Source organism: Pseudonaja textilis, chromosome 7, assembly GCF_049901715.1.
Source record: "Pseudonaja textilis isolate UNSWEBS1 chromosome 7, rPseTex1.2, whole genome shotgun sequence".
NCBI classification, from domain to species: Eukaryota; Metazoa; Chordata; class Lepidosauria; order Squamata; family Elapidae; genus Pseudonaja; species Pseudonaja textilis.
Window position 1 is genome coordinate 50653658 of NC_141996.1, and position 25774 is coordinate 50679431.

Consider the following 25774-nt stretch of genomic DNA (forward strand, 5'->3'; position numbering starts at 1 on the left):
TAGTTGGAATATCATGTGCAGTCTGCATTTGTAATACATGAAAAGTAAAACACATTAAGGGGTCCTGTCCCATGGATGGGTCTCTACTTTTTGATGTTAAAATTCAGTGAGCCCCTTACAGGCTTCCTAATTTGAAAGTATTATTTCTTTGATTTGCCATTCCCTGGATGCAGAAAGTAAGAATATAGCCATAACATAGAACAATTACCCTAAGTTACCTCAGCAACTTAGCAAGAAATAATCCTGAGCAGCTTATCTTCCCTTTTAATTTTTCAAACTAGGATAAAATGAAAAATGATTAAGACATCAGATCGGTTGAATTTCGCTATCTAAACGGTTTTGGTCCAAGTGTTCCTCTCTGACTGAAGAAAACTTCTCAAATGAAGTCATTCTGCCCATGAAAACTCTTGGATTTAACCCATTGAAAGCATGCTTATTGCTTCAGAGCTATTAATTTTTAATTAATTTGTGTGGCCAATCCTTGAGCCTCACTCAAAAATAAGTTTGCAATCTCTTTTCTCCCAAAAGATGCCATACATTTGTAGATGACATTTAAATATTGTAAAGAATGGGGAGGCGTTCCTACTTTTTTAAAAAACAGGGATGAAAGATATATTCAGCTTTTAAAGTATTACTTTCTTCTTTTCTTTGTTTCCTCATAGGTGATGGTCAATGGAGTTGAACATAAACCTAGTTTTGTCAGCCCAAACAAGAAGCATGCTAAAGCCACAGCAGCCACAGTGGCTCTCCAAGCATTGGGACTAGTACCAAAGGAGCTCTTGGCAAACACCACTAACTTCAGGAGTGCCTCACACAACTAAACTATTGTTTTTAACATTTCAAACATTTCTGTTCTGTAGAACAGGTATTTCGTTCTGCTTTTGTAAATACATCAGCATCTCATTGTAAAAAAACCTGTACAAACACCTTCAGGCTTTTCTTTTGTACCTGCAAATATATTTAATTCATTTAGTTATGTATATTATTGATCTCAGTCATACCACCATTTCTTAAATTACTAAACATCTAATGTGAGTCTGAAAGTAAATGTAATTTGCTTTAATATTTTAGCTTTATCTTCAATATAAATACAGTAGTTTTCACTTTTGTAGTATGATGCAGTTCCCATAATTTTGGAAAAGTTCAGTTATGCTTATTTAAACTATGTAGTCTTTTAAGCCTACAACTACTAGATAATTATTGGACCCAAAAATTCAATAATTTTTAATCAAAGCAAAATCCAACAACTTTGCCAGATAAAGGGTATCTATTATTTCTCTATCAAAATGTCATATGAAAATGTTTGTATAAGAACAATGTCTACAAATGCAAAGGGAACGTAAGTCAGAACTCATGAGAATTGCAACATGAAATGTCCGCATGTTTTCATAAAAGAAGCAGGAAATTGTAATTAATTTCACACACAATACCTGGTGTTGATTACACACATTTGTAGTAAACAAATAATTCAGCGATAATTGGATGAGGATGTATGATGCTATTGTTGTTGTATTCCGCTTGGTCAAATAAAGCTGTATAACTTCATTTTATTTACCAGCCACTTAATAAAATATTATAATGTACATTTTGATCACTGGAACAAGAGTCATTAGTAGTAGATTTGCAGTTTTGTTATGAAATATAAAAACGGTAGTAATTTAGGCTTTATAATTTGTTTTTTTAAAAAATTTAAAAGAATTGTTTTATTGATTTATTTGGATTGGGAATATTTCCAAGGACAGATATGGCTAAGAGTAAGTTGGAACTATTTCTAGTTGGCCTTTAATTAAAGGTTGATATTATATGGCAGGTGAATAATGACTATATTTATCACTAAGTCTTATCAAATAGCCACATTTGAAGTTTATAGTTCCCCACTATTTAATCTCAAAATGAATAAAGGAATTAGTTTAGATGCTACATTTCCCCAAGTAATTCTGAATTACTATGCAACTGTTAGCTACTAACAGAATTATTGTGTAGCTTTTTACTAGTTGAAAACCTAAATTTCTCCATAGGTAGTGTCTGACTATGAACATATATAAAATAAAGGATCCAAGAACTTCAAATATTCATAATCTCATAGCATGCCTTGCTGCATGCAACAACTAAAATTAATATTTTTTTAAAAAAAGACTTTCCATCCCAGAGATTTTTGGCAGTACTGCCTAAAATATGAAATTCTTTTTATTATCTTTGTTTCATTTCTGAAATGATGCTGCAAGGTGTGGTGCCTTTCTGGTCCATTAAATAATAGCCATTTACTGAAGGGTAATCTAGTTAAAACTACTATTAGTATAATGCAGTATAGATGCTCTGAAGGCCTCAGCGTTTGTATTAAGAAGTGTGACATATAATAAAGGAAAAAGCCATGGGCAATAGAAGGGAGTATTGCAACATTTTTTCCTTACCCAGCTATTTTTCTGATCACCCTAATCATAAGCCTCAACTTCAAAAGATTTATTAAGAGTGACATGCTGACATGATCCGAGACACGTAATTTACAATCTCCTATGACCCTGTCTTCCCCCCCCAATTCCCCTGGGCGTGTCATAATTCAGCTTCTCCAACAAAATAGTTCATGGGCTGGGTGTCATCACTTTCTCCAATAAAGGATTTTTGCTGGCAGAATACCGGTTGCCTAAGTTACAATCTTTGTGAGAGAAGCTTGGAATGTGCTTCTGATTTTATTTGCCTATGCTCCTTCAGGTCTCCCCCCTTTCTCATGGCAACTTGGAAACAGGCATAGTAATGTTTTACATATTGACATTGTTTTCCTTAGATCCACACAATTATAAATGTCAAATTCTTAAAAGTTTAATTTAAAATGTGTACTTCAGATGTTACAAGTTTAAGAAAAATAACAAAGCAGTTATATACGGATTATATACAGTCTATTAATGAATAAAATCATTGATCATTGTGCACATGGAAATGCTCCTGGTAAGCCATTTTAAATTATCATTTAGTTGCTTAGGTTTTCCATGTGTAGAGATAATCACTCATTTCTAGGAGCCGTATTGCAGATTTTCCTAGTGTTGCATTAAGAGCAAGCTGACTTAAAGTGTTAGGATGCAATCCACAATTGGAAAGTCCTTTGGTATAAGAGTCCTGTGAAAAAAATGGGATAATCAAAAACAATGGAATAAACAAAAACAACCTATTCAAATATCAGATACCAGAAAACTTTATACTGTAGTACAATGAAAAATAAGGCAATCCCCAATCTATAGCTTGATATTGAAAATATACAGATCTATGGGAAAAAATACAAATATTAACCATATTGTTCATGAAACATAAACAGGTTATGTAAGCCTGCTTTGTCCAGATGAAATATAGTCTTTTAATTAAAAAAAAAGTTCCCCGTGCATGCATGCTAGTCATTTCTGGTTCTAGGGGGCAGTGCTCTTTTCAGTTTCTAAGCTAAAGAACCAGCGCTGTCCACATTGTGGTCATATGGCCAGCATGACTAAACGCCGAAGGCGTATGGAGCACTGTTACCTTCCCACTAAAGTGGTCCTTATTTTTCTACTTGCATTTTTTACGTGCTTTCGAACTGCTAGGTTGGCAGAAGCTGGGACAAGTAACGGGAGCTCACCCTGTTACCCAGCGCTAGGGATTCAAACCGCTGAATTGCTGACTTGATCGGGCTTTTAATTATAACCAGCTATACTGTCAGTTTGATGTACTGACAGTATAGTTCTCTGCCTGCTCTTCTAACCACATGAAGGAAACCTAATTAGCATGTTATTTACTAGTTGTATTTTTTAGCAACTCTCAAAAGGTCCCCCCCCCCCGGATAAATGCACATATTTGTTTACCGTCATATGCTGTTTGTCGCTGATACCTGTGTTGAACACAGCTGTTGGTTCATGAGTATAACATACAGCAGAGAAAGTTCCATTTTGAGCAGATTTCAATAGCATGGACAAAGAATGGAGACAATGGGGCATGATGGGGCCCACAATCTCCAAGCTAAATAGATTTTTATAATGTGAACGGGCTTGTGTTCTCACATTTATACTTCGGGCCTAGGAAAGAGGAAGAAAAAACCCTTAATTGCAATTTATACTTACTCCTATTACCAATGGAGTATTATTTACCACGGGCAATTGATATTTGAGACTTATTGGTAAAAACTTTGGTGCTCAAAGGTGGATGATTAAGCCAGGCAAATCTACACCCAAAATAGCAGCGGTCTACATCTGAGCATACCAATTAGAGTAACTTGGATGAGCAATAGTAGGAAAAATGTATAAAATGTATAAAAGCCAACTCATGAAGCAACTAGAGTCCAGTCCCTCTTTGAGAGAAATAGGTGATTCCAAAATGTGAAAAATAAATACATTTACATTTCAGTGTAAATCAGGGGTGTCCAACCTTGGCAACTTTAAGACTTTAAACTTTAAGTCTTAAAGTTGCCAAGGTTGGACACCCCTGGTGTAAATCTTCCAAATTGGTGCTAGAAAACACTAAGTTTCTTTTAAATTCTAAAAAACCCTGCAATTTTATATAAATTGCAGGTACTTGAATAAATACAGATAATTACAAAGTGAGTAGAGGACAACTTGCCATTTCTACGCTGATCGTTAAGCAACCAAATCGCAACCATGTGACTAGTGATGCTGCAAGGGCTACAACTTGAGGACTGCTCATAAATTCAACTTGTTCAGCATTGTCATAACTTCAAACATTTGCTAAATGAATGGTTGTTAAGTGAAGAGCCCCTGTATAAATTGATTTCTTATCTTGAATTAAGAACTGGAAAGGAGATAGCCTTGTAGCTGAATGTATTGCAATCAGGAGCAATTCTATTAATATGTCTGCTTTCTGAGAGTTGTATTTAATTGTTGGAATCCTGCATTTTCCTATGCCAGGACTTTCAAAGAGGGCATTTTACAAAAGAGTTTGGAGAAAACCAGTATTTGGCTATTTTTCCGTTTAGTCCCTTCTGCTCCCTCTTACATAATAATTCTAAAAGGTCTACCAACTGATCTAAGCAGATTTTCAGATAGTGAATGGGATAGCAGAGAAGGGATTATTTATTGGTGAGAATCAGCTTTACCCCTTCTTTTTGCCAGAGTAAATGTTCATTTGGACACATTACTCACCCATCCTAACTTACCTTTCTTTTCCGAAATTGGACAGTGTACACTATATCATAGTATTTAGAATAGATTATAGTACACAACATATAACAATATATGTCATTATAATTTATTACCTTGAGTGTCTGCATTGTTGCGCCTCTAAAAGCAACTGGAGACAGCAATGTTGGAGGGATGCCAGCCTGAGGCCCTGCGGAAGCCACTAAACTTTTACAATTGATCAAGAAGTTCAGCAAAGTGAATGTATTTGTCCCTTTTACTAACACTACAGATTCAGGCCGGTGATCCAATTTCATCTCATTTTTTTCTTTGCAGCTACATATAGTTAAGGAAGATGCACACATACATAGTAATTGTAGATTAATATGAACCTATCTGTGGGGAAAAGAGCTGCACAATAATAAGCCAAATAAATGTTCTTTAAACTTTTTTTTATTACCTTTGCAAACCAGGAAAAGCAGGAGGAGGCTTGCAAGGATAACCAAAGATTGCTATTTATATAGGAGAATTCCAAATATTTCTACAAATTAAAAGTGAATATTTCCATAGAAATAGTTACAATATTTAAATATACCAGTTCGAAGCTTTCCAGAAAAAAAAAAATATTATTGAAAAAACTAACAAAATTATGTCATGAATTCCCAGAAATAGAGAAAACCAAGAAAGAAAAAATGGAACGATGACACACAACCTCAGGTTCTAAGGGAAAAAGGGTGGAGGAAGGAAATTTCCAAATAAACAAACAAACAAATTAAAAGCACCCAGATAAACTGAAGCAGCCCATTTGCCGTAACTGAAAAATGAACACTGCCATCTTGACTACCTGAGTTACAGCCACTTCAGTACTTCTATAGAGAGAGAGATTCTAATATCACCTAGACTGCATATAATATAATGCGGATTCAACCACTGATTAAAGGAAAATGTTTTAACTCTTAAAAGGATACAATTTGGTAGAAATTGTGTCTGGTTTTTTAATTTTGTCTTCAACTCCCATTTCCACCAACCATAAAAGTCCATCGTCGTCACTGCCATCACTGCCATCACCAGTCATTTCCAATTCTCTGAGTAGCAAAACATGGTAAAAGAACTTGAAAATGACCAATTTCTGAACAAGAGCTAATAGTTGTAAGAGAAATGCCTATTAAGCCACTATAAGCATTAGATTACATACTCTTCAATTTCATTGCCCATTATTTCAGTATCTTTTTCAACTTCGGTTTCTAAAGGAGAAGGTGCACCATTGAATTTTTTTTGTCTAATTCCTCGTAACGGTAAATCAAATTCAATACCTATAAAAATAAAAAAAAAGAATGATTTATGTCTTGGTTATGGACAAGAGGAATTTTTACATGGTTCATAACTTTTCTTTACCTTCATTTTTCATGGCTTCCCTTAACCCTTTGGTTGTGGGAGAAATTAATGCAGTGATCATATCACTTCCAGCAAGTCCTGCTGCACGGAACAGTACAGTGAATTGATAAGTGCAAACATAGAAATAGGGACACAGCTTGGCTCTCAACAAGTTATAAAGAGAGGTAAAACTGAGAGACCTGAAAATTAAAGAAACAAACAGAATAATCAACTTCCTGATATAGAACAAGTAAAGAACCTAAACTAGTTGTTTTAAGCTGACACATTTATGTACTCCTAAGCAATAATGCAAATCTGACTATCACCTGAATTCATAATTCCAGTGCTATTCTTCCTTTATTTCATTCAAATAATTGGAGTTTTATCTAGTTTTCATGCTACTTTGCATGATATTCTGGGTTCTTTTCAGTTATATTAGGCATTTTAAAGATCAGGTCTTTTTTTTTTTTACATCATTCAAATGTCTAATTTTGTCTTATTTTCTATATAGCCTATTTATTGTTTCCCTCTTGATCCAACTTCACTATCGTAAAAATAGGGAAAAATGAAATCCTGTAAGTAGTAATCCACAGAACGCGATAATTATTGCATAAATTATAAGTTTATTTTCATCAAGAGATGATTAAGTAGATGTTTTGTAGGTCTTTGGAAAATAACTTAATTGTTCTTTGCTAATAAAGGCCTAATTTAATCTAATGGCTATAGAGAAAATTATTATGGTGCATGGTTAGAATGCAGTATGCAGGCTAATTCTGTTGACTGCTGACTGCAGTTCAGAGTTCGATTTTGACCGACTCAAGGTCGACTCAGCCTTCCGAGGTCGTTAAAATGCTGACTCTGTAAACTGCTTAGAGAGGACTGTAAAGCAGAGTTCCCCAACCTTTCCAGGTTGGCTGTCTGGAGCAGGGGGAGGGGGGAAAGGGGGAGGGCCAAGAGCATGTGTGCATGCGCACAAGTGTCTGCAACATTCGTGGCAACACTCACACAAGTGGGGCCATGAGCACCTGCAATGAGGCTTGCGCAAGAGGGGCTGTGAGTGCCTGCGACGACACACCACAATTTCTACCATGTGATTGGGGAGAGGCAGGCCCTCAAATAATCCAGTCCCATGCCATGTAGCACTTTGTAGCTCATTACTAGTACTCTGAATTGAACCCAGAAGCAAACTTGTGACCAATATAACTCACAGAGCAGAGGCATAATATCTGCTGATCTAGATGGACACATAGCCACATTTTGCACCAAAGTTTCCAAATGCTCTTCAAGAGCAGACCATATATAGAATGTGTTACAGTAATATATTCTACAAGCATGTACAAGAATCACAGAATTACCTTTTACAAAAAGCCATGTTAGTATGATCTGCTTTTTTAGAGGTATAAAAGCATAAGAACTAGGAAAATGAAATACCTCTTTCCTCTCATAGCATTGGTCTGCTCTAAGTGTCTAAACACAAGCAGATTTTGGTTAGGAGAAATATCTCTTTTAAAAGCACTCTCAGAAATGGAATTTATGCTTAGCTTTTTATATTTCCAAGAACTTCAACTCACCATTCACTCATGAATACCTGTTGGAGTTCTTCATTAAAGGCACAAGGATGACTTTTTCCAACCATTTTTCTGTCAGCTCCAATTCGAGGAAAAAGTGGAAGCCATGGGAAGAATGGGTGAAGCCAATATACTAGATTTTGCTGGAAAGCACATCGGAGTTCTGTGGAAAGTTTTGGTTCCTAAATATCAAAATATCATTTTAAAAAGGCTACTTTTAAATTATTTACTGAGTAAATTGGAAAACGATTTTTAAAAAAGTTAATGTAATAAAACAGAGATAATAGCAGCATTATATTTCCACTTTTTCAAAGGATCAAAAGCTATTCCTAGTATTCTGTTTTAAATCCATAAATGTTTATAATATATTAAAACATATTTAAGATTTTTGTACCATGCCATAATCTGCAACCAACTGTAACCTTAGTTGCAATTTACTTATAAAGAATTGGATTGATTAAATAGTTTGTTTGCATTTAAATGCCAATTATCCTGATAAAGAGACATAATAAAATAATTTGGAAGCTTTGCCAATTTTGTTGTAAATCAACAGCTGGTCCACCACAAAGCAGAATATACCATTTTTATAAAGATTAACCTTTATGTGGTTTTTATTTATGGTAATTCAAGAGCATTTCTTATAAGTAGATTTTATATCAAAGACAAAATATCTTACACTGTACCAAAACATATTGGGAGATGCTAACAATAGCTATTTTCTAAAAGAAAATATAAAGGCAGCAATTATTCATACTTATAAGTATATGGAAATATTTGTGTGTCTTTTAAGACGCATGAAAATATGAAATAGCTTATATTAGTAAAATTAATTTTAGATAATAATTTATTTAATAAATAGAAACTACTAGTTTATTGTAACCATAAAATCACAAATCAGGAAAAAAAGGAGACATAGCAATATAGATTTAATTAAAAGTCTAGCTGAAGAAATGGAACCTTAGCTGGTTTCAAAAAAAAGTATGTGTATGCTGATGCCAACTGTAATTGAATGAGGGAATATTTCCAAATTTTTATTTTAATATGATACATACATACATACATACATACGTATAACCAGATGGGTGACTTTGGGCCAGTTATGCTCTCAGTCCAATTCACCTCAAAGGGTTGCTATTTTGAAGAACAAAGGACAGGGGGGTATATTAGGTATGTTTGCTACCTTAAGATACTTATTAAGTAATAAAGGTAGGATGAAAATTGAGTAAATAAATGTTGGGCTTGCACATGAGAGAAAAGAAGGGTCACTCTACACTATTGTAGATTTTATATGGTTATAAAATAATTTTGAATTTCATTTGGCGGCAAACTAATCACCTAGTACAGTTCTTTCTACTCAATGTAATCTACCCGAAATAAATTTTCCATGAAGATGCGTTTTTGAGACCACTAAAAAAAATGGCTTCTGGAGCAATGTTATATTGTGCGCTTAAGTTTTCAGAGGGTATGCAACTTTATCCAAAATAGGTAATCTTTCTAGATCCCAGGTAAATATAGTTCAGTATCTTGTCAGGATTCATTCCATGTCTAAATACTCAAGAAACTATATTGTCTTTTATGACTCGGGTGATACAGAGAAATAGATCTGGCTGTCAACAAGCTACTGATGATATATTGGCTCCTAATCATACACTGTGTAGATGTTAAAAAGAATCAAGGATGGAGTTGGTGTCTTGAAGAATTCTATAATTTAATTGACACAGGGCTGAGCATTAGTCATTTTGAGAATCGCTAAGCAGGCAAGAGCAGTATTGTTTGAACCAACAAAGAATACAACAGTATACCAAAAATATTGAGAAATTAGGAGAATCACCCCTTTCCCAAAACAATTTATCATGGCAACTGTGATGACCCGGGGCATGGCACAAAGGCAACACAGTCAGGTAATCAATAAGAATCTTTTTATTATCTCCAACTTTGCCCCCCAAATCCAGGTTACCTCCTGGCTAAAGAAAAACTCTCACAGGGACAGCCTTTGACTGCAGAAAATTAAGTCCAAAACATGGTCAACACCAACTGTAACTTTAAGTCCAATCAAGCCAAACTGAAGTAATTAGTTTGGCAGGGCAGGAGCAAGAATTTCAGACTTGAAGGCACGGCAAAACTCAAACGGTTGAGAAGACACCAGGAACACAGATAAGCAACGACATCACAAGATAAAGTCAGGTTTGCTCCCAACAGCCTGCTGCACACAGCCTACCTTACTTATAAACTCTCTTCCTAGCTGTGGTTAATAAAGGGAATCCGTAAGCCACATAACCCACGTTGCTCTCTTCTCTGTTCCTCCCTGCGTGCTCTAGGACGAAGAGGAGGTTGGCTTGGGTCTTCCTCTGAACTCCCTCTCCCTTGTTCTATCTCTCCCCCTGCTCTGCCCAGCCAAACTTTGCCCTTTCCCAACCTCCTCCACAGCCAACGGAGCCACACTCTCATTCCCTGCCAGCTGTTCGACTTCTTCCTTTGATTCAGACTCTGACAGGGGCATGACAGCAAATTAAGGCTTACTCAATCCCATACCCTACCTAGCCCATCCAAATTAAAATAGTCCCCAATACTTGCCCCCCTCCCCCAAGAATTTATAAAGCTGCCTGTTATTAGCATTAGCTATCGTCCATATATTAGCAACTAAGGAAAAATATTAGTGGTTCCAAGAACTGATGCAATTTGTTGAAACACAGGCATATTTCTGTATGATGTAACATCCTGAATGTCACTGATAACTCATTAAGGTGCCTTAAGACATCTCCCTCATATTCACAGAATACTGAAAAATTTGTTCATCAACATTTAACGTAGTACAGTTGAGATTTTATTATCTTGTTCACCAGATAGCTCTAAACATCAAGAAACAGGCAGTAGAGGTGTATTAGAAAGATATGACCAGCCATTCAGATTTTAAAGTGTTTAAAGTACTAAATATACCAATTCAAAATATGTGAATCAGTTGCAATTTGAATTGACTCTTATATTGATTGCGGATTCCAATTCATTAATCCAACAGCATTAAATAGCATAACCTACCTGGATACTTTGGGGTAAGTTTATTAATGTTGCTCTACAATGCTGGATATATCCTTGGGACTCTTCTTGAGCTTTTAAGTGATCTGCCCATGCAAATGACTGAGAAGAAGTGACTAGTAGACGAGTTTTAATACTCCAGTCTGCAGGAAATTCAAAACTTGACGAAGAAAGAACATCAGTATTGGAAGTGGCCAGACTAGAGTCCTTAAAAAATGAACAAATGATAAGTAAGCAATGAAATCAATAAACTGCCATCAGTTAGGTGTACAAAGAAGCATATCCTACTTTTGCAAACATTAAGCATTATCATTTTAGTTCTGGATTAGATTATGCATGGGTGATATTGATCTATAAATCTAGATTTAACTGCATAAGAAAAAATTCTGAAGTTTATAAAAAAAGCACACTTCAATGCTATCGTGTGTATGGTGAGTGTCCAGTACTTTTAAAGAAAAATGCACATTGAATTATCAGAGGGGTCCTTTGTACTCTCTGAGCTTGATTAAGTTATCTTTAAAAAGTAAGATATAATTAAAATTGCAGTGTGACAAAGGAAGTTTTGTGTCTGATTATAAGAAAACATGCATGGTTGCAAGAGGCCTGTTTATATGAAGGGTGACTGGGTAGTCTGTATTCAGAGCAGCACATGGGGGATATGCAAGCACCAAGAGTAAACCCCGCACTCTCCAATTTTAAGTGTCTTTGTATTTAGAAATTCTGAAATTAAAATACTTACTTGGATCTGTGTTTCAAAAGTTGCTATTTCAGAAAGTTCTTCCTTCCTTGTGGACCCATCTTTGTCATGACTTTTTAAAAACTAAAAGAATGAATAAAACCATATCGTTTGCAGTTTGTAGCCAAAGTCACGAAAAACAAAAACTTCAAAAAGGAATTTAACAAGGAGTTTTGGAGAGCTGTTAGAAGAGATAAGCAGCAGCATTACAATATCTATAGACACTGACGCTGAAGTGGGAAGCAGATATGGAAAACCAAGGAAATGAGGGATCCTTGGTACTCTCTGAACTTGTTTTTTCTTCTTAAAGACGTTTCATCTTAAATAGGTAGCACATTATCAGTGCTAATAAGGAGTGCTGTTTGCTGTTTATTTATATTCTGGTGACTTGCTTGTCTGGGTAGGAGTGGTCTTAGAGATTCTTTGGTTGGGCTGTTTACTCTTTGGCAGTTTCTTGATTGGGGCATTGCTCATTTGATTAAGTGGGATAAGGCTATATACTCTATATGTAATCTATATGCTGAATATATATTAAAGGAAGATGGATTGGAAGGTGAGGCGTATGGTTTTAAAGTTGGAGGAAAAATATCAGTAACCTGTGCTATGCTGATGACACTGCAGGTAGTCCTTGCCCATACATTTATTTAGTATATTTGTTCAAAGTTACAATAGCACTGAACAAGGGTACTCCTTATAGTTGCAGACATTGCAGCATTCCCACAGTCATGTGAACTTGGTGTACCTGGCCTGTACTTGGTGACCAACTCAAAATGAAAACACTGCAGTGTCCCTTGATTATATAACATTTGTGACCTTCTCTACTAGCTTCCTACAAGCAGTTAAAATGGGAAAGCTGGCAGCAGATCTCAAATGGGAATTACATGGTTGTGGGATGCTGTGATCACACAGGATTTGCTTAATGATGGCAACAGGAACTACCATCATAAGTTGCCACAATTATGAGTGTTCCTGGTTCCAATTATCATCAGTTGGGATTCCTTGTACTATAATAACTTAAGCTCTAATAAAATAGAATAATAAAAGTTAATAAAATAAAAATTAAGGAGAAAAATGAAAAAAAAAACGGAACTAATGAAATATAATGATCAAACTAATGAGAACAGATAGAACACTCAGTCTTAAAACTGATAATTGAAATGTCAGAGATAGTTAGCTTATGTCTGTTAGGATCAACCAACAACAGTAAAGGAACAAGCAGTCAAGAAATATGTTGAAGGCTTAAAAAAGATTTTGGCTTGATTGCAGCCATCTTTTTTTTTCCCCTCAAAAAACCAAAGGAAAAAAACAGAAATCACCATAAGAGCCTAACATTTATTTATTTTATTTTTTATTTTATTTATTTGTCAAACATGTACAAGATAACAAGTATAAGTGTGAACATAAACAAGAACAAGGGGAGTAAATACAGATAAATGGTGACAGTAAGACGGAGACGGTAGGCATGCTGGTGCGCTTATGCATGTCCCCTTTAGATAGATAGATAGATAGATAGATAGAATTTTTTATTGGCCAAGTGTGATTGGACACACAAGGAGTTTGTTTATAAGGACCTCTTAGGAATGGGGTGAGGTCCACGGTAGACAGTTTGAGATTGAAGCTGTGAGGGGTTGAGGCTGTAACAACGGAGTCAGGTAGGGCACTCCAGGCATTGACCACTCTGTTCTGAAGTTGTATTTTCTGCAATCCAGTTTGTATCAGTTGACCCTGAGTTTGTATTGGTTTGCCCATGTATTAGTGTGATTGAGGCTGAAGAAATCATTGACAGGCAAGATGTTATAGCAAACAATTTTGTGAACTATGCTTAGATCGGACCACAGGTGGCGCAGTTCTAGATTGTCCAGGCCCAAAATTTTGGAGGCATAGGGAATTCTTCATAAATAAATCATAACTTCTTCATAAATAGCTGGGTCAAATACAGGGAAGCACTATTCCCTGTAATTTTCATTCTCATAAATGATTATATTGTTATTAATTATGTGGTAGGACGCTCTCATCTTCTTAGCATTTCAAACATGCCCATCAGGCACACAAGACTGAGAGCAGTGCCCACCATGATTTAAGCTTTATCGTAACAGAACAGAGTAACAGAGTTAGAAGGGACCTTGGAGGTCTTCTAGTCCAACCCCCTGCTTAGGCAGGAAACCCTATACCATTTCAGACAAATGGTTGTCCAATCTCTTCTTAAAAACTTCCAGGGTTGGAGCATTTATAACTTCAGGAGGCAAGTAGTTCCATTGTAGTTAATTGTTCTGTCGTTTTCCTTCAAATTTAAAAGTCATTTCAACACCCAAACAGCTTACAAAGAACTTACAAAGTTCTTTTGCTTTTCAACTCCTTAGGCACAACAACACGGTCGATTAATAACGTAATCGGGTTGCAAACAGTGACGGCAGAGACCAATTTACCTGCTTTTCGGATCTGCTGGATACGTCATTCCTCGCCACTAACCACTCTACTTCTGCAAGTTTCCGGGTAGAAGACTGAACCAGACTGGGTTCCGACAGGAGACGAGCCGTGTTTCCCACGCTCGTGAAGGGGTTGCGCCGCCGACTCCCCGGACAGAGCCGAGGGGGAACGGGCAAGTCCTTGGGGGTTGCCGCGGACGAAATCTCTCCGGACAGCGCGACCGTTTCGCTTCTCCGAGACCTCTTCCTCTTCAAGCGCAGTATCTCCGGCGGCTTCTTAAAGCCAGGAGAATAACCGGGAACCACGGAACACATGCCCGCTCGGTCGGGGACAGCAGCTGGAAAGAGCCTGGCGGACCAAGGGAAAATCCGCGCTTAACTTGGAAGCCCCGCCTAGCAGCTGGGCGTCTTCCTTTCTTTTGCCCGCGGAAAAGGCAACCAATCAGAAGCGAGTTCTTTCAGGATCGCCACCCTTTTCCCCACGCACGCCCAGAGCTCAGCCCCCACCCGCCTTGCTATCAAAGCTTAGATAGGCAAGAGACCCGCTCGTAAGGGGAAAGTAAAGCGTAACTGGAGCTTTACGGGTTCCCTTTAGCTTTTCAAAATTTGTTTTTTTATTGTGAGATCCGCTATTAAACACAAAAGACGAAGACTTTAGAATTGTAAATCTACACCCATTTGCTCTCTTCCAATTATTAGTATTAGGATTTCCCTTTTGTCTAGCTATAGCTTTGCTACCCGTGATTCCTTAGTAAAATGTTTCTCAATCTCGGACACTTTTAAAACTCCGTGGACTTGAACCCCTAGATTTGTGAGCCATTCAGAGTTGCATAAGATGGGAGGCAAATAAATCTTTTACATAAATAATTTAATGGAATTTTTGACCAATAAAAAATTAATATGCATTTAATCCAACTAATAAAAATGCACATAGCAAGCCCAGGTCTGTTATAGCATATGCCAAAATAAACATATATTACAGGTTTCTTCCTTATTTGGTGCAATAGTCTTGATTATTCTAGAATTACATATTTTAAATTTGATCAGAATCAAATAACAAAACATCGTAGACTTAAACATTAGACATTCTGAAATTGCCTTTGGGGATAAGTATTGTACTTCTGCATAAACAAATGCAGGTTTATACCCCTAAATTCTAAATAACAAAACTTTAAAAGTAGATATTTGAAAACAGGGAAGACAATGCATCCAATTCTTTAAATCTGAATTGGAGACATCTCTTTATTGTATTGTGAAATGCTTTGCCACAATGACAACTTTACTCAGGTTTATTTCAATGTGCCTTCTTCTTTGTAAATGAAACAAGTTTATGTGACAATTTTGATAAAGATACAGACAAAATGTAGTGAAAGGGAAAATTACAAAGTTACAATATGTTGCTCAGTTTCTCATTCGTGATGGAACATTAAAGCAAGCATTCAGCCAAACCAAAAATCTAGACTATGATCTGTTTTTTGAGAAATCTTGGCCGTCATTTAGATTCATAGTAAACTTGTCCTAATGATTTCATGCTTTGTCTAAACTTGGAACAAACATGTAGTTTTCTGTGACTTTATAGGATTCTCCTTTCTTCATCTGAATGAGCATGCAGTCACCCCCTCCCCTCAAAATAAAAAAGCCAAACAAAAGAAAGCAGTACACAATAGCTAAAAGGTAAGTCCTCTGGTTTTTAGACATATGAATTAGATCGAAGGTTATAAGGAACTCAACCTATAGTTATTAAGAACTGTTTCAGATATTGACTGAGGACAATTGATACATACATACATACACACACACACACACACACCACTTTTTACAGTGCCTTAGAAACTTCATAGTTGGACAACTTGTTTTTTTCTTGCTTGATTCTTCTGAACTAATTCCATAAAAACTTTAGCTTCATATAATGGTACAGGTTTATCCAGATGAGGCCTGAGAACAAAAATGATAAAATGTACATTATTTGCTTTATCCATTACTTCACTCCCTAGGAATATCTAGGCAGTTTATAGATATTAAGACACACACACACCCCGAAAAAAAAGTATCAACAAATAATACATAAAATAAAATTATTAAAATACTACTGATGAGGAAATACACAGTCAGTCTCTAAAATTCTTCTTGAAGAGTCAGGTTTTTACCGGTTTTCAAAATGCCGTAAGAATGGAGGCCATTCTTGCTCTGCAGTTCATGCTGTTAAAAGGAGAGCCTCAAAGAGAATGTTTGAAATCAAATCATATTCAACTGAAAATGTACATATACATTGTACAATTATAGCCTTAAACCTGATTCCTAGTAAACTCTTATAAACTGTTGAGATCTATGAAAATGCACATGGACTGTGAACAAATGCAACATCTAGAAAGGCAATTTTCCAGATAATGCGTGAGTAATCCTAAGTGAATTTACTTATTATATGCAGTTTGTCCTAAGGGGAAAATATACATGGATAATTTTTGACAACTTCCTAATTTCAATAATTAGAAAAAGAAATGGGCCCTGAATAGCCTGCACAACTTGGGACATGCCAAGTAGCCTTGTGCAGCCTGTTTTTTTAAATAGCAATACATTTTCATGGATGGCCTCCCCAAAAGAATGTTTCTGAGCATCTCCAAAATTCATTGCCAACTCCAGCACTTTTACTGCTCCATTAGCCACAAAACATATCAGCGCTCCAAGTACAGTAGAACCTCTGGTCACGAACGCTTCCAACCGCTACCAAATTGGGTACTGACCAAAAAAATTCACAAAATTTTTGAATCTGGTCACAAACATATGCTTGGGTAGCAATTAAACATGACCCCTGACCCAGAAATTTCTGAAGACGAAACATTAGAAGACGACAATATCGCCAAGTTATGGAATGAATTATGGTCGTGACCAGGGGTTTTACTGTATTTCTTTGCGGCTCACAAGGATTTTAAAAGTATCAATGTATCAAACACTTCAAATGTTTTGCAGCCCTGATCTAGAACACTGGTCGCCAAACAGTGGGTCGGGGACCTCTGGTGGTCCGCAACAAAATTTTGGTGGTCCACAGAGAAATGTCACCCCCCAAAGCACCCCTCCAAAGCAATTAATCCAGGCTGCACGGGAACACAAGGCTGTGCCACCCACATGGCACGTGGGAACACAAGGCTTGCGTCGCTTGCATTGTGAACAACACGAGGTAGCGATGGCAGGGAGGAAAGGGGGGAGGGGGGAACTTGCCCCACTTGCCTCACCTGGCCACCGGGATGCTTCTTTCCGCCTATTTCTTCTTCTGCTTTTGGAAAGGAAAGCAGCAAAAGTCTTTCTTTCTCTCCCCCAAACTCTACCAGAAATGAGTCTTTGGGACCCTGCAAGGCATCCTGATCCAAGAGGCTGCGCCGGCGCAAGAAGTCTCACAAAGACTCATTTCTGGCGGAGTTCGGGGGAGAGAAAGAAAGACTTCTGCTTTCCTTGCATGAAGCCAAAAGTCTCTCTCTCTCCCCCCCTGAGAATGGAGCTGGAGATGGTATCCTGCAATCCCAAATAAAGAATGATCGATTGGTAGGAAAATGGGGTGGGGAATTTTCCTGCATTTTGGGGGGGATTTTCCCAGGGTCTCTGGTCTGCGGGATTTCAAATTATGAGTTGGTGGTCCCTGAGGTCCAAAAGGTGGGTGACCCCTGATCTAGAATATTTAGGATCTCTAGAGCTAATCGGGGCTAAAAGTTTTAATTATCATTTTTCTCATCTTTTTAAAGCAGTTAATTGATAAAATACTTAAATGAATATATTTTGAAATACTTAGAATGCTCAAACACCAATTTATCCTTACTTGAAAACTCCGCTTGATAGTTTCTCCATTACATCTTCCAAAATACGTATAGAAGAGAATAGTCAAGTGAAACACTATATAAAATGTTAGAGCTGTGCCAAGATCCAGGTTTGAAGGAGAAATGTGATTCATAATATATTTGGTCATACTAACTGTTCTCTCACAATCACCTTAAATCAAACACGTATCAGACTATCTTGGGTACAAATTAACCTATGAAAGAACAATTAAAGAGGAACCTTTTTTCACTGAAATACAGGTACTCCTCAACTTATGACTGGTCATTTAATGACAGTTCAAAGTTACAAAGATCCATAAAGCACTTCTGGCCACTTTAAAACATCACACTAGCCACCCATCATATTATTGTGATCTGTGATAGGCAATTTATTTGTGCTTAGAAACAGCTGCTAAGTATCCTGCGATCATGTGGTCACCATTTGCAATCTTCTCTGCCAGCTTCCCCAGAAAGACAGAGAAGATGCAAACTGCTGCCACTAGCCAATGGATTTCTCCTCCCCTCCATGGTCACAGGGGAAGAAAATCCTTGGTTGAACTACAGAAATGAAACTCAGGATACAACGTTATTTCACTAGCTCAATGCAGGTGTTCCCTTCAGGATATGGAGGGGTATACATCCTGAAGATCCAAGCTCCATTCGTGCAACCTGTTGAGAGTTCCCTTCAACACACAGAGGAGAGTTGCCTGCCCTCCTTCAATAGGAAACTCAGTTGTGCCAGGGAGGGACATGGAGAGGAGACAGAAAGCAATTATTTTATTGTTTCTAACCTGCATTTACAGATGAAACTCGAAAAATTAGAATATCATGCAAAAGTTCATTTATTTCAGTAATGCAACTTAAAAGGTGAAACTAATATATGAGATAGACTCATTACATGCAAAGCAAGATAGTTCAAGCTGTGATTTGTCATAATTGAGATGATTATGGTTTACAGATCATGAAAACCCCAAATCCACAATCTCAGAAAATTAGAATATTACATGCAATCAATAAAACAAGGATTGTACATAGACCAATATCGGACCTCTAAAAAGTATAAGCATGCATATGTGCTCAGTACTTGGTTTGGGCCCCCTTTGCAGCAATTACTGCCTCAATGCGGCGTGGCATGGAAGCTATCAGCCTGTGGCACTGCTGAGGTGTTATGGAAGACCAGGATACTTCAATAGTGGCCTTCAGCTCTTCTGCATTGTTTGGTCTCATGTCTCTCATCTTTCTCTTGGCAATGCCCCATAGATTCTCTATGGGGTTCAGGTCAGGCGAATTTGCTGGCCAATCAAGCACAGTAATCCCACGGTCACTGAACCAGGTTTTGGTGCTTTTGGTAGTGTGGGCAGATGCCAAGTCCTGCTGGAAAATGAAGTCAGCATCCCCATAAAGCTCGTCTGTGGAAGGAAGTATGAAGTGCTCCAAAATCTGCTGGTAGATGGCTGCATTGACCCTGGACTTAATGAAGCACCGTGGACCAACACCAGTAGATGACATGGCTCCCCAAATCAACACAGACTGTGGAAACTGGACTTCAAGCATCTTGCAGTGTGTGCCTCTCCATTCTTCCTCCAGACTCTGAGTCCTTGGTTTCCAAATGAGATGCAAAAGTTGCTCTCATCAAAAAAGAGGACTTTGGACCACTGAGCAACAGACCAGGTCTGTTTTTCTTTAGCCCAGATAAGAGGCTTCTGATGTTTGTTGTTTGGGAGCAGCTTGACAAGAGAAATATGACATTTGAAGCCCATGTCCAGGATCCATCTATGTGCGGTGGCTCTTGATGCACTGACTCCAGCCTCAGTCCACTCCTTGTGAAAGTCCCCAACACTTTTGAATGGCCTTTTCCTGACAATACAGGCTGCGGTCATCCCTGCTGCTTGTGCACCTTTTTCTTCCGCACTTTTGCCTTCCACATAACTTTCTATTAATGTGCTTTGACACAGCACTTTGGGAACATCCAACTTCTTTTGCAATTACCTTTTGAGGCTTTCCCTCCTTATGGAGGGTGTCAGGGATGGTTTTCTGCACAACTGTCTGGTCAGCAGTCTTTCCCATGATTGTGCTTCCTACTGAACCAGACTGAGAGACCATTTAAAGGCTCAGGAACCCTTTGCAGGTGTTATGGCTTAATTAACTGATTAGAGTGGGACACTTTGAGCCTAGAATATTGAACCTTTTCACAATATTCTAATTTTCTGAGATTGTGGAGTTGGGGTTTTCATGAGCTGTAAGTCATAATCATCACAATTATGACAAATCACAGCTTGAACTATCTTGCTTTGCATGTAATGAGTCTATCTCATATATTAGGTTCACCTTTTAAGTTGCATTACTGAAGTAAATGAACTTTTGCACGATATTCTAATTTTTCGAGTTTCACCTGTATATGCTTTCATTGAACACATATTCCTAAGCTTTAGGAGAACCCACTAGTCCAAAGCTTCCCAAAGCTTTCCAAAACTGCTTAACAGACAGTGCTTTTTATCCAATGTATGTAAAATAGTTTAAGTCAATTTAATTCCTGTTCTGATTGAGTAATGGGTATGTGTGTTGTTATCCGAAGAAAAACTACTCCTTCCCAATTTTGAATAATTTACCCAGGCTTGGGAAGCACTGCATTAGTTTATGCTGTTTCATAATAAATAAGGTCTCTATACACAGTTAAGAAACAGCTATCAAAATAAATCCTTTTCTACTGTAAAGATTTTCAGTGAAAAAAATTATTTAAGCATTTCTATGAAAGAAAATACAATTATAATTAAATTAAATGACATTGTAGTTTTTATATTGTATGCTAAAGGATTTAAAATGTGGTGGGAAAGACAGAAAAATTGGAAAAAATGAAAATATTTATGTACGTGACCAAGTAAAAAAAACTTTGATTTTATACATTATGTGTTTCAACAGGAGCTATGAAGGCAATAAGCACTTTGAAGATGTTAAAAAAAAAAATCACGCTGACCATTTTGTTTGGCAATATAATGTATAAATATTTCACAAATAATTAAATAGGTAAATTATTTAAATTAAAATCATCAGTACAAGTAATACTATTTATGTTACACTATAGGTAGTCCTTGACTTTATAATCATAATCAGGACTGGAATTTTGGTTACTAAGCAACACAATCATTAAGCAAGTCATCATGAGATGGGACTCTATTTTAAATCTCTTTGAAAAAAGGGTAAAGTCTTTTGTTAGTCCATTTTTACACCTTCAAACATCAATCAAACTTAAAGCTGACCTATACTTTGGGTTTGATTGATATTTGGAGGTATAAAATGATTAAACAACAATGTTTATTCTAGTAGTTAAGATATGGTCGTTAAATGAATCACATAATAAATCACAGTGGTTAGAGGCAGTACTGCAGGCTACTTCTGCTGACTGCCGGCTGCCTCAATTCAGCAGATTGAATCTCACCAGGCTCAAGCTTGAGTCAGCCTTCCATCCTTCGGAGGTGGGTAAAATGAGGACCCAAATTGTTGCGGGCAACATGCCGACTCCGTAAACCACTTAGAGAGGGCTGTAAAGCACTGTAAACACAGTATATAAGTGCTATTGCTGTAATCATTAAGCAAATCCAGCTTCCTTAATTTGCTTTTCAGGTTTCAAATTGCTATCAGGATGCTACAACTGCTGTAAGTACAAACAAGTTGCCAAGAGCCCAAATAGTGATTATGGGACCTCGGGGATGGTGCAACTAATAACTTTGAGGTGTAGGTCAATTTTTCCAAGGCTGCCAATACTTTAAACCATTGTTAAATGAATGCTCATAAATCAAGGGCTGCCAGGTTCATGTGTAATTCCGTTTTTTTACTCCCACCCTTAAAGGCCTTTGTGTCTTAGAGGGTGGTGGATACCTAGGGGACCACTTCTCTCTTATTCTTCCTGCCTGGCCAGTAATATTTTGGCAAAGACAATGCTTTGGATCCCATCAACAAAGGGATCAGTTGCAAGACACAAGAGATGTTTTTCTGCAGCTGTCTCTGCCAGCGAAACATGGACACTAACCTAACAATTGATACAAATTATGACATATAACTACTATGATATATAAATACAATTAAAAATATGTAATAGAAAGGATATATAGATATTTCCCTTGTTGCGTATTTGACAAATTCCAAATTTCATCATTCAGAAAAGAAACTGAAGCACCTTTCAGGAAAAGATATCGACAATCTGGAGGATCCAACTTTAAAAAAGGGAAAAAATAGTGAAGATATATTACTTAGAATAAAAATAGCGAAACAAAGAACATTAGTTGATGGTTAACAAAGTTTTTTCTAAGAGAAAATATCACTGTCAATGTCTATATTATTATTTATTCCAAAAATATAAGACTAGGATGATATATGGTGCATTCCATATACAGTATAATAGAATTTCAACTTCCATAGGTATTATCTAGAATTTTATGCAAATTAAAGTCTGATGGAGCTGGAAAACATCAGACTGGGAAAGGCTGGTCTGACTATAATTATTTCAAAAATGTCTTCTTACCTGAAGATTTTTTTCAGTAGTAATCCAGTGTCCTCCAGCACTGAGTAACGTAATGATGTCATGCTTGTGGGGTAGCAATTGTTGTGAAGTTGTTTCATTTTCTTTATTATACAGTCTCACTAAAAACAAATTAAATACATTTTCTAAAAATGGAAGATGAGCTAGAACTGAAAAGATGTGCATATCAATAAATTCATATTTTTTCAGGATGCAGTTTTTCTTTGTACTACATGAACCTTGTCTTCTTCTTTTTTTAACTCTACCAGGCTCAAATTATTATATTTCTGACACACATAAAAGGTGTACCTGATCCCAATGACTTGAAAACTGATAGATGAATAAATATTCAAAGCTTGAAATATATATCCATATAAGCATTTCAGTATGCTGTTAGTATATAACCTGCTCTGAGGTGTCACTGGTATAAATGCACTACTGTACCTTTTTAAATACTGTGTCAGGGTTCCAAGCAATGCCCTAATTAAACCATGAGCCTCAAGCCAAGTTTCAAAAGAAATCCAATTATTTATTAGGAGCTTCATGTTGGCACATTCCAAGTGAAGCCAACTCTGACTCCATGTATGGTGCAACTCTGACCCTGTTTCGCCACTCCTCCCAAAGGTATGTTATCAGTCACATTCTCCAATGAAGCAATTTCCTGGGTTGTAGAGATCACTCCCCTCCAGCCACTGTGTGCAACCCTGGAACCAGCCTTGACAGAGATATGGCTGGAATGTGCTTTTGTTTTGAGTGACATGCTGCCTTGCAGCTGTAAGTTTGTTTTCCCATCCCCCTTGCCTATGGCAACTTGAGAGCAGGCCAGGGATGCTTTGCGAGTTGACATACCGTTTTCCCAAAAAGATTTTGTTTCATGGCTTATAACAAAATATCACAGCCAAAAGGGGCAAAAACCACAGGAGTGAACTAGTTTAATTATCTTGGCAGTATCCTGTGACTATTGCTAGAGTAGTTAACTGCAGAATAGAAAAGGCAAGCTGTGCTTTCAGAAGATTGTGTTCTACTATATCAAAGCTTGCAAAGCCAGGTGCAATGGTGAAGCACAACGTAAGTATGTGCTGTGTCCAATCAGAGCCACTAGTGTAACAACTACAGTGCTTACATGCTTGTCCAAATATGCAAAAACATTCTGTTCCTGAATTGGCCTGATCAGCTGCGTTCACCTCCCCTATTTAATCTTTGATCCTTACAAAAGCAACAGATCTTCTTCCTAAACTACCATTTGGATAAAAGCACAACTTTTAGTGACTTTGCTTTCCATTTATTAAATGTCAAATTGTAATATAGTGAATATAATTTTAACCTTAAGATATGTATTGTATTAACAATGTGCTTCTCTGGGTAGAATCATCCTGTAAGTGTGTTCACCCAAACAAGGGATTATCTTTCCTTGCCATAAGAAGTGAGATCACCAGTGTTTCTTACCTATGCCACTGCTTTGTGAAACAGTCCCTCCCTCAAGAGTGGGTAGGGACAGATTTTATCGTCATTCCACAAAACAATAAAAACTGACCTGCCCAGTATGGACTTAAGGTAACCAAGATTGATGGCACTCATATGCGATATAGTAGCTATTATTGCTTTTTTAATTGATGATTTGTCTTTATGGAGATCACATTCTTGTTTATTTTATTGTGTACTTAGTATTCTACATTGCTGCCAGTTAGGGTTTGATTTGTTGCTACAGGAAGCAACAGGAATTATGATTTGTTGCTACAGGAAGCAAATAAACAAAGCATACAGTACGGATATTTCTGTTGCTAAACAAGAAAGTTGTTAATTGAGTTTTGCCCTATTCTATAACCTTTCTTGCCATAGTTGTTAAGTGAATCATTGCAATTGTTAAATTACTAACATGGTTGTTAAGTGACTCTGGCTTCTACTGTGACTGCACCAGGATTATAAAAGTACAAGACAGCTTGATGAATAATTTCTGGACTATTATCTGCAGATTCCCAGTGTCTTTTCCATACCCGGCAACAGTGTACTGCTGTTTTAAATCCCGCCCCCCTCTTTTTCTTCAAGTCTTCCTACATTTGCTGAGAAATGCATTCAAGGAAAGTCTCCAAAAGGAATGAACTGCAGCAAAGCCAACATTAACCAACATTCTGGCACGGAATATTAGAGAAATCGCCAACCATTGTTGCAGCAAGGTTTGGAAAAGACTTGGGAACTGCCCATGTTGTCATATCATAAACCCGAGTCTCAGACAATATAGGTACTGCTCGACTTAATGATCACAAATGAACTCAAAATTTCTGTTGCTAAGCAAGACAGTGGTTAAGTGAGTTTTACCCCATTTTACCAACTTTCTTGCCATAGTTGTTAAGTGAATCACTGCAATTGTTACATTAATAATATGGTTGTTAAGTGAATCTGGCTTCCCCAATTGACTTCACTCATCAGAAGGTTGCAAAAGGTAATCACATGAGCCCAGAACATTGCAACCATCATTAATACGAATCAGTTACCAAGCATCCAAATTTTGATCAGGTGGCCATAGAGATACTGCAATGGTCATAAGTGTGAATAACAGACATAGGTCACTTTTTCAGTGCTATTGTAACTTCAAATGGCCATTCAATAAATCGCTGTATGTCAAGGTCTGCCTATAGTTATATTTACAGTTATGGCTCTAATTGTATTATTTCATTATTCAATCTAGCTAGTATACTTCTATTCTTAGAAATATTATTTTCTCATTTTAATTTGTAGTTAGCACTGGAAGACAGAGAAAAACATGCAATTCATCCCTAAACGTACAAGCAATAATCCAAAATATTGTAACATGGACTCTTAAAGTTTGCAATGCTGTTCAAAAGATACAGAGAAGATGAATATTTTCACTTGGCAACTAATCAAGTTTTCTTGAAGAATATATTTTATAAATGGGGAATCACAAATCATCAGGCCCTTTCCTTTAGCGACTTACCACCTTCATTTGGCAAAGACATTCAAAGAATCTTCAAGAATGGTATTTAAACCCAGGATACTAAAATTGGAAAGAATTCATTTCTCCAGATACTTTGGTCTCACTGGATGCTTTGGAGACCATCAACGTTTTCTAAAGCAAAATTGAAACTTCGTAGACATATTCTGAATTAACTGAAGCTTAATATCGTTTTCAAAGAGAAATCCATGAAGAAAATTGAGCAATACAATTGTTATACAGGACGATATGGTTTTACAATAAAACCATAAATC

The 25774-nt window shown here is 36.9% G+C and overlaps 3 protein-coding genes across 6 annotated transcripts in view; 1 reads left to right on the forward strand and 2 right to left on the reverse strand.

Annotated features, from left to right (window-relative positions):
- Nucleotides 1-1591, forward strand: part of SON (SON DNA and RNA binding protein) — a 36402-nt gene extending 34811 nt beyond the window's left edge. For all 3 annotated transcript variants that reach the window (XR_003374051.2, XR_015744350.1, XM_026700563.2), the window contains one exon: nt 663-1591. Coding sequence is in view for 1 of the 3 variants with exons in the window: in XM_026700563.2 (XP_026556348.2) it covers nt 663-821 (159 nt within the window). In the remaining 2 variants the exon portion in view is untranslated. The remainder of the gene's footprint in view (nt 1-662) is intronic.
- DONSON (DNA replication fork stabilization factor DONSON) lies at nt 1457-14630 on the reverse strand. The gene is made up of 10 exons (XM_026700567.2): nt 14228-14630; nt 11805-11885; nt 11069-11272; nt 8036-8214; nt 6486-6664; nt 6286-6403; nt 6059-6175; nt 5228-5426; nt 3825-4034; nt 1457-3111 (listed from the first exon to the last, which is right to left on the reverse strand). Exons 1-10 carry the CDS (start codon nt 14540-14542, stop codon nt 2974-2976), a joined length of 1740 nt encoding a protein of 579 aa, XP_026556352.1. The 5' UTR covers nt 14543-14630; the 3' UTR covers nt 1457-2973.
- A 781-nt stretch (nt 14631-15411) lies between these two features.
- The window catches only part of CRYZL1 (crystallin zeta like 1), a 32084-nt gene continuing 21721 nt past the window's right edge, over nt 15412-25774 (reverse strand). For both annotated transcript variants that reach the window (XM_026700569.2, XM_087937590.1), the window contains exons 10-13: nt 22553-22671; nt 22139-22244; nt 18036-18081; nt 15412-16162 (exon numbers count right to left, since the gene is read on the reverse strand). In XM_026700569.2, the coding sequence (XP_026556354.1) occupies nt 16063-16162; nt 18036-18081; nt 22139-22244; nt 22553-22671 (371 nt within the window). In that variant the 3' untranslated portion in view covers nt 15412-16062. The remainder of the gene's footprint in view (nt 16163-18035; nt 18082-22138; nt 22245-22552; nt 22672-25774) is intronic.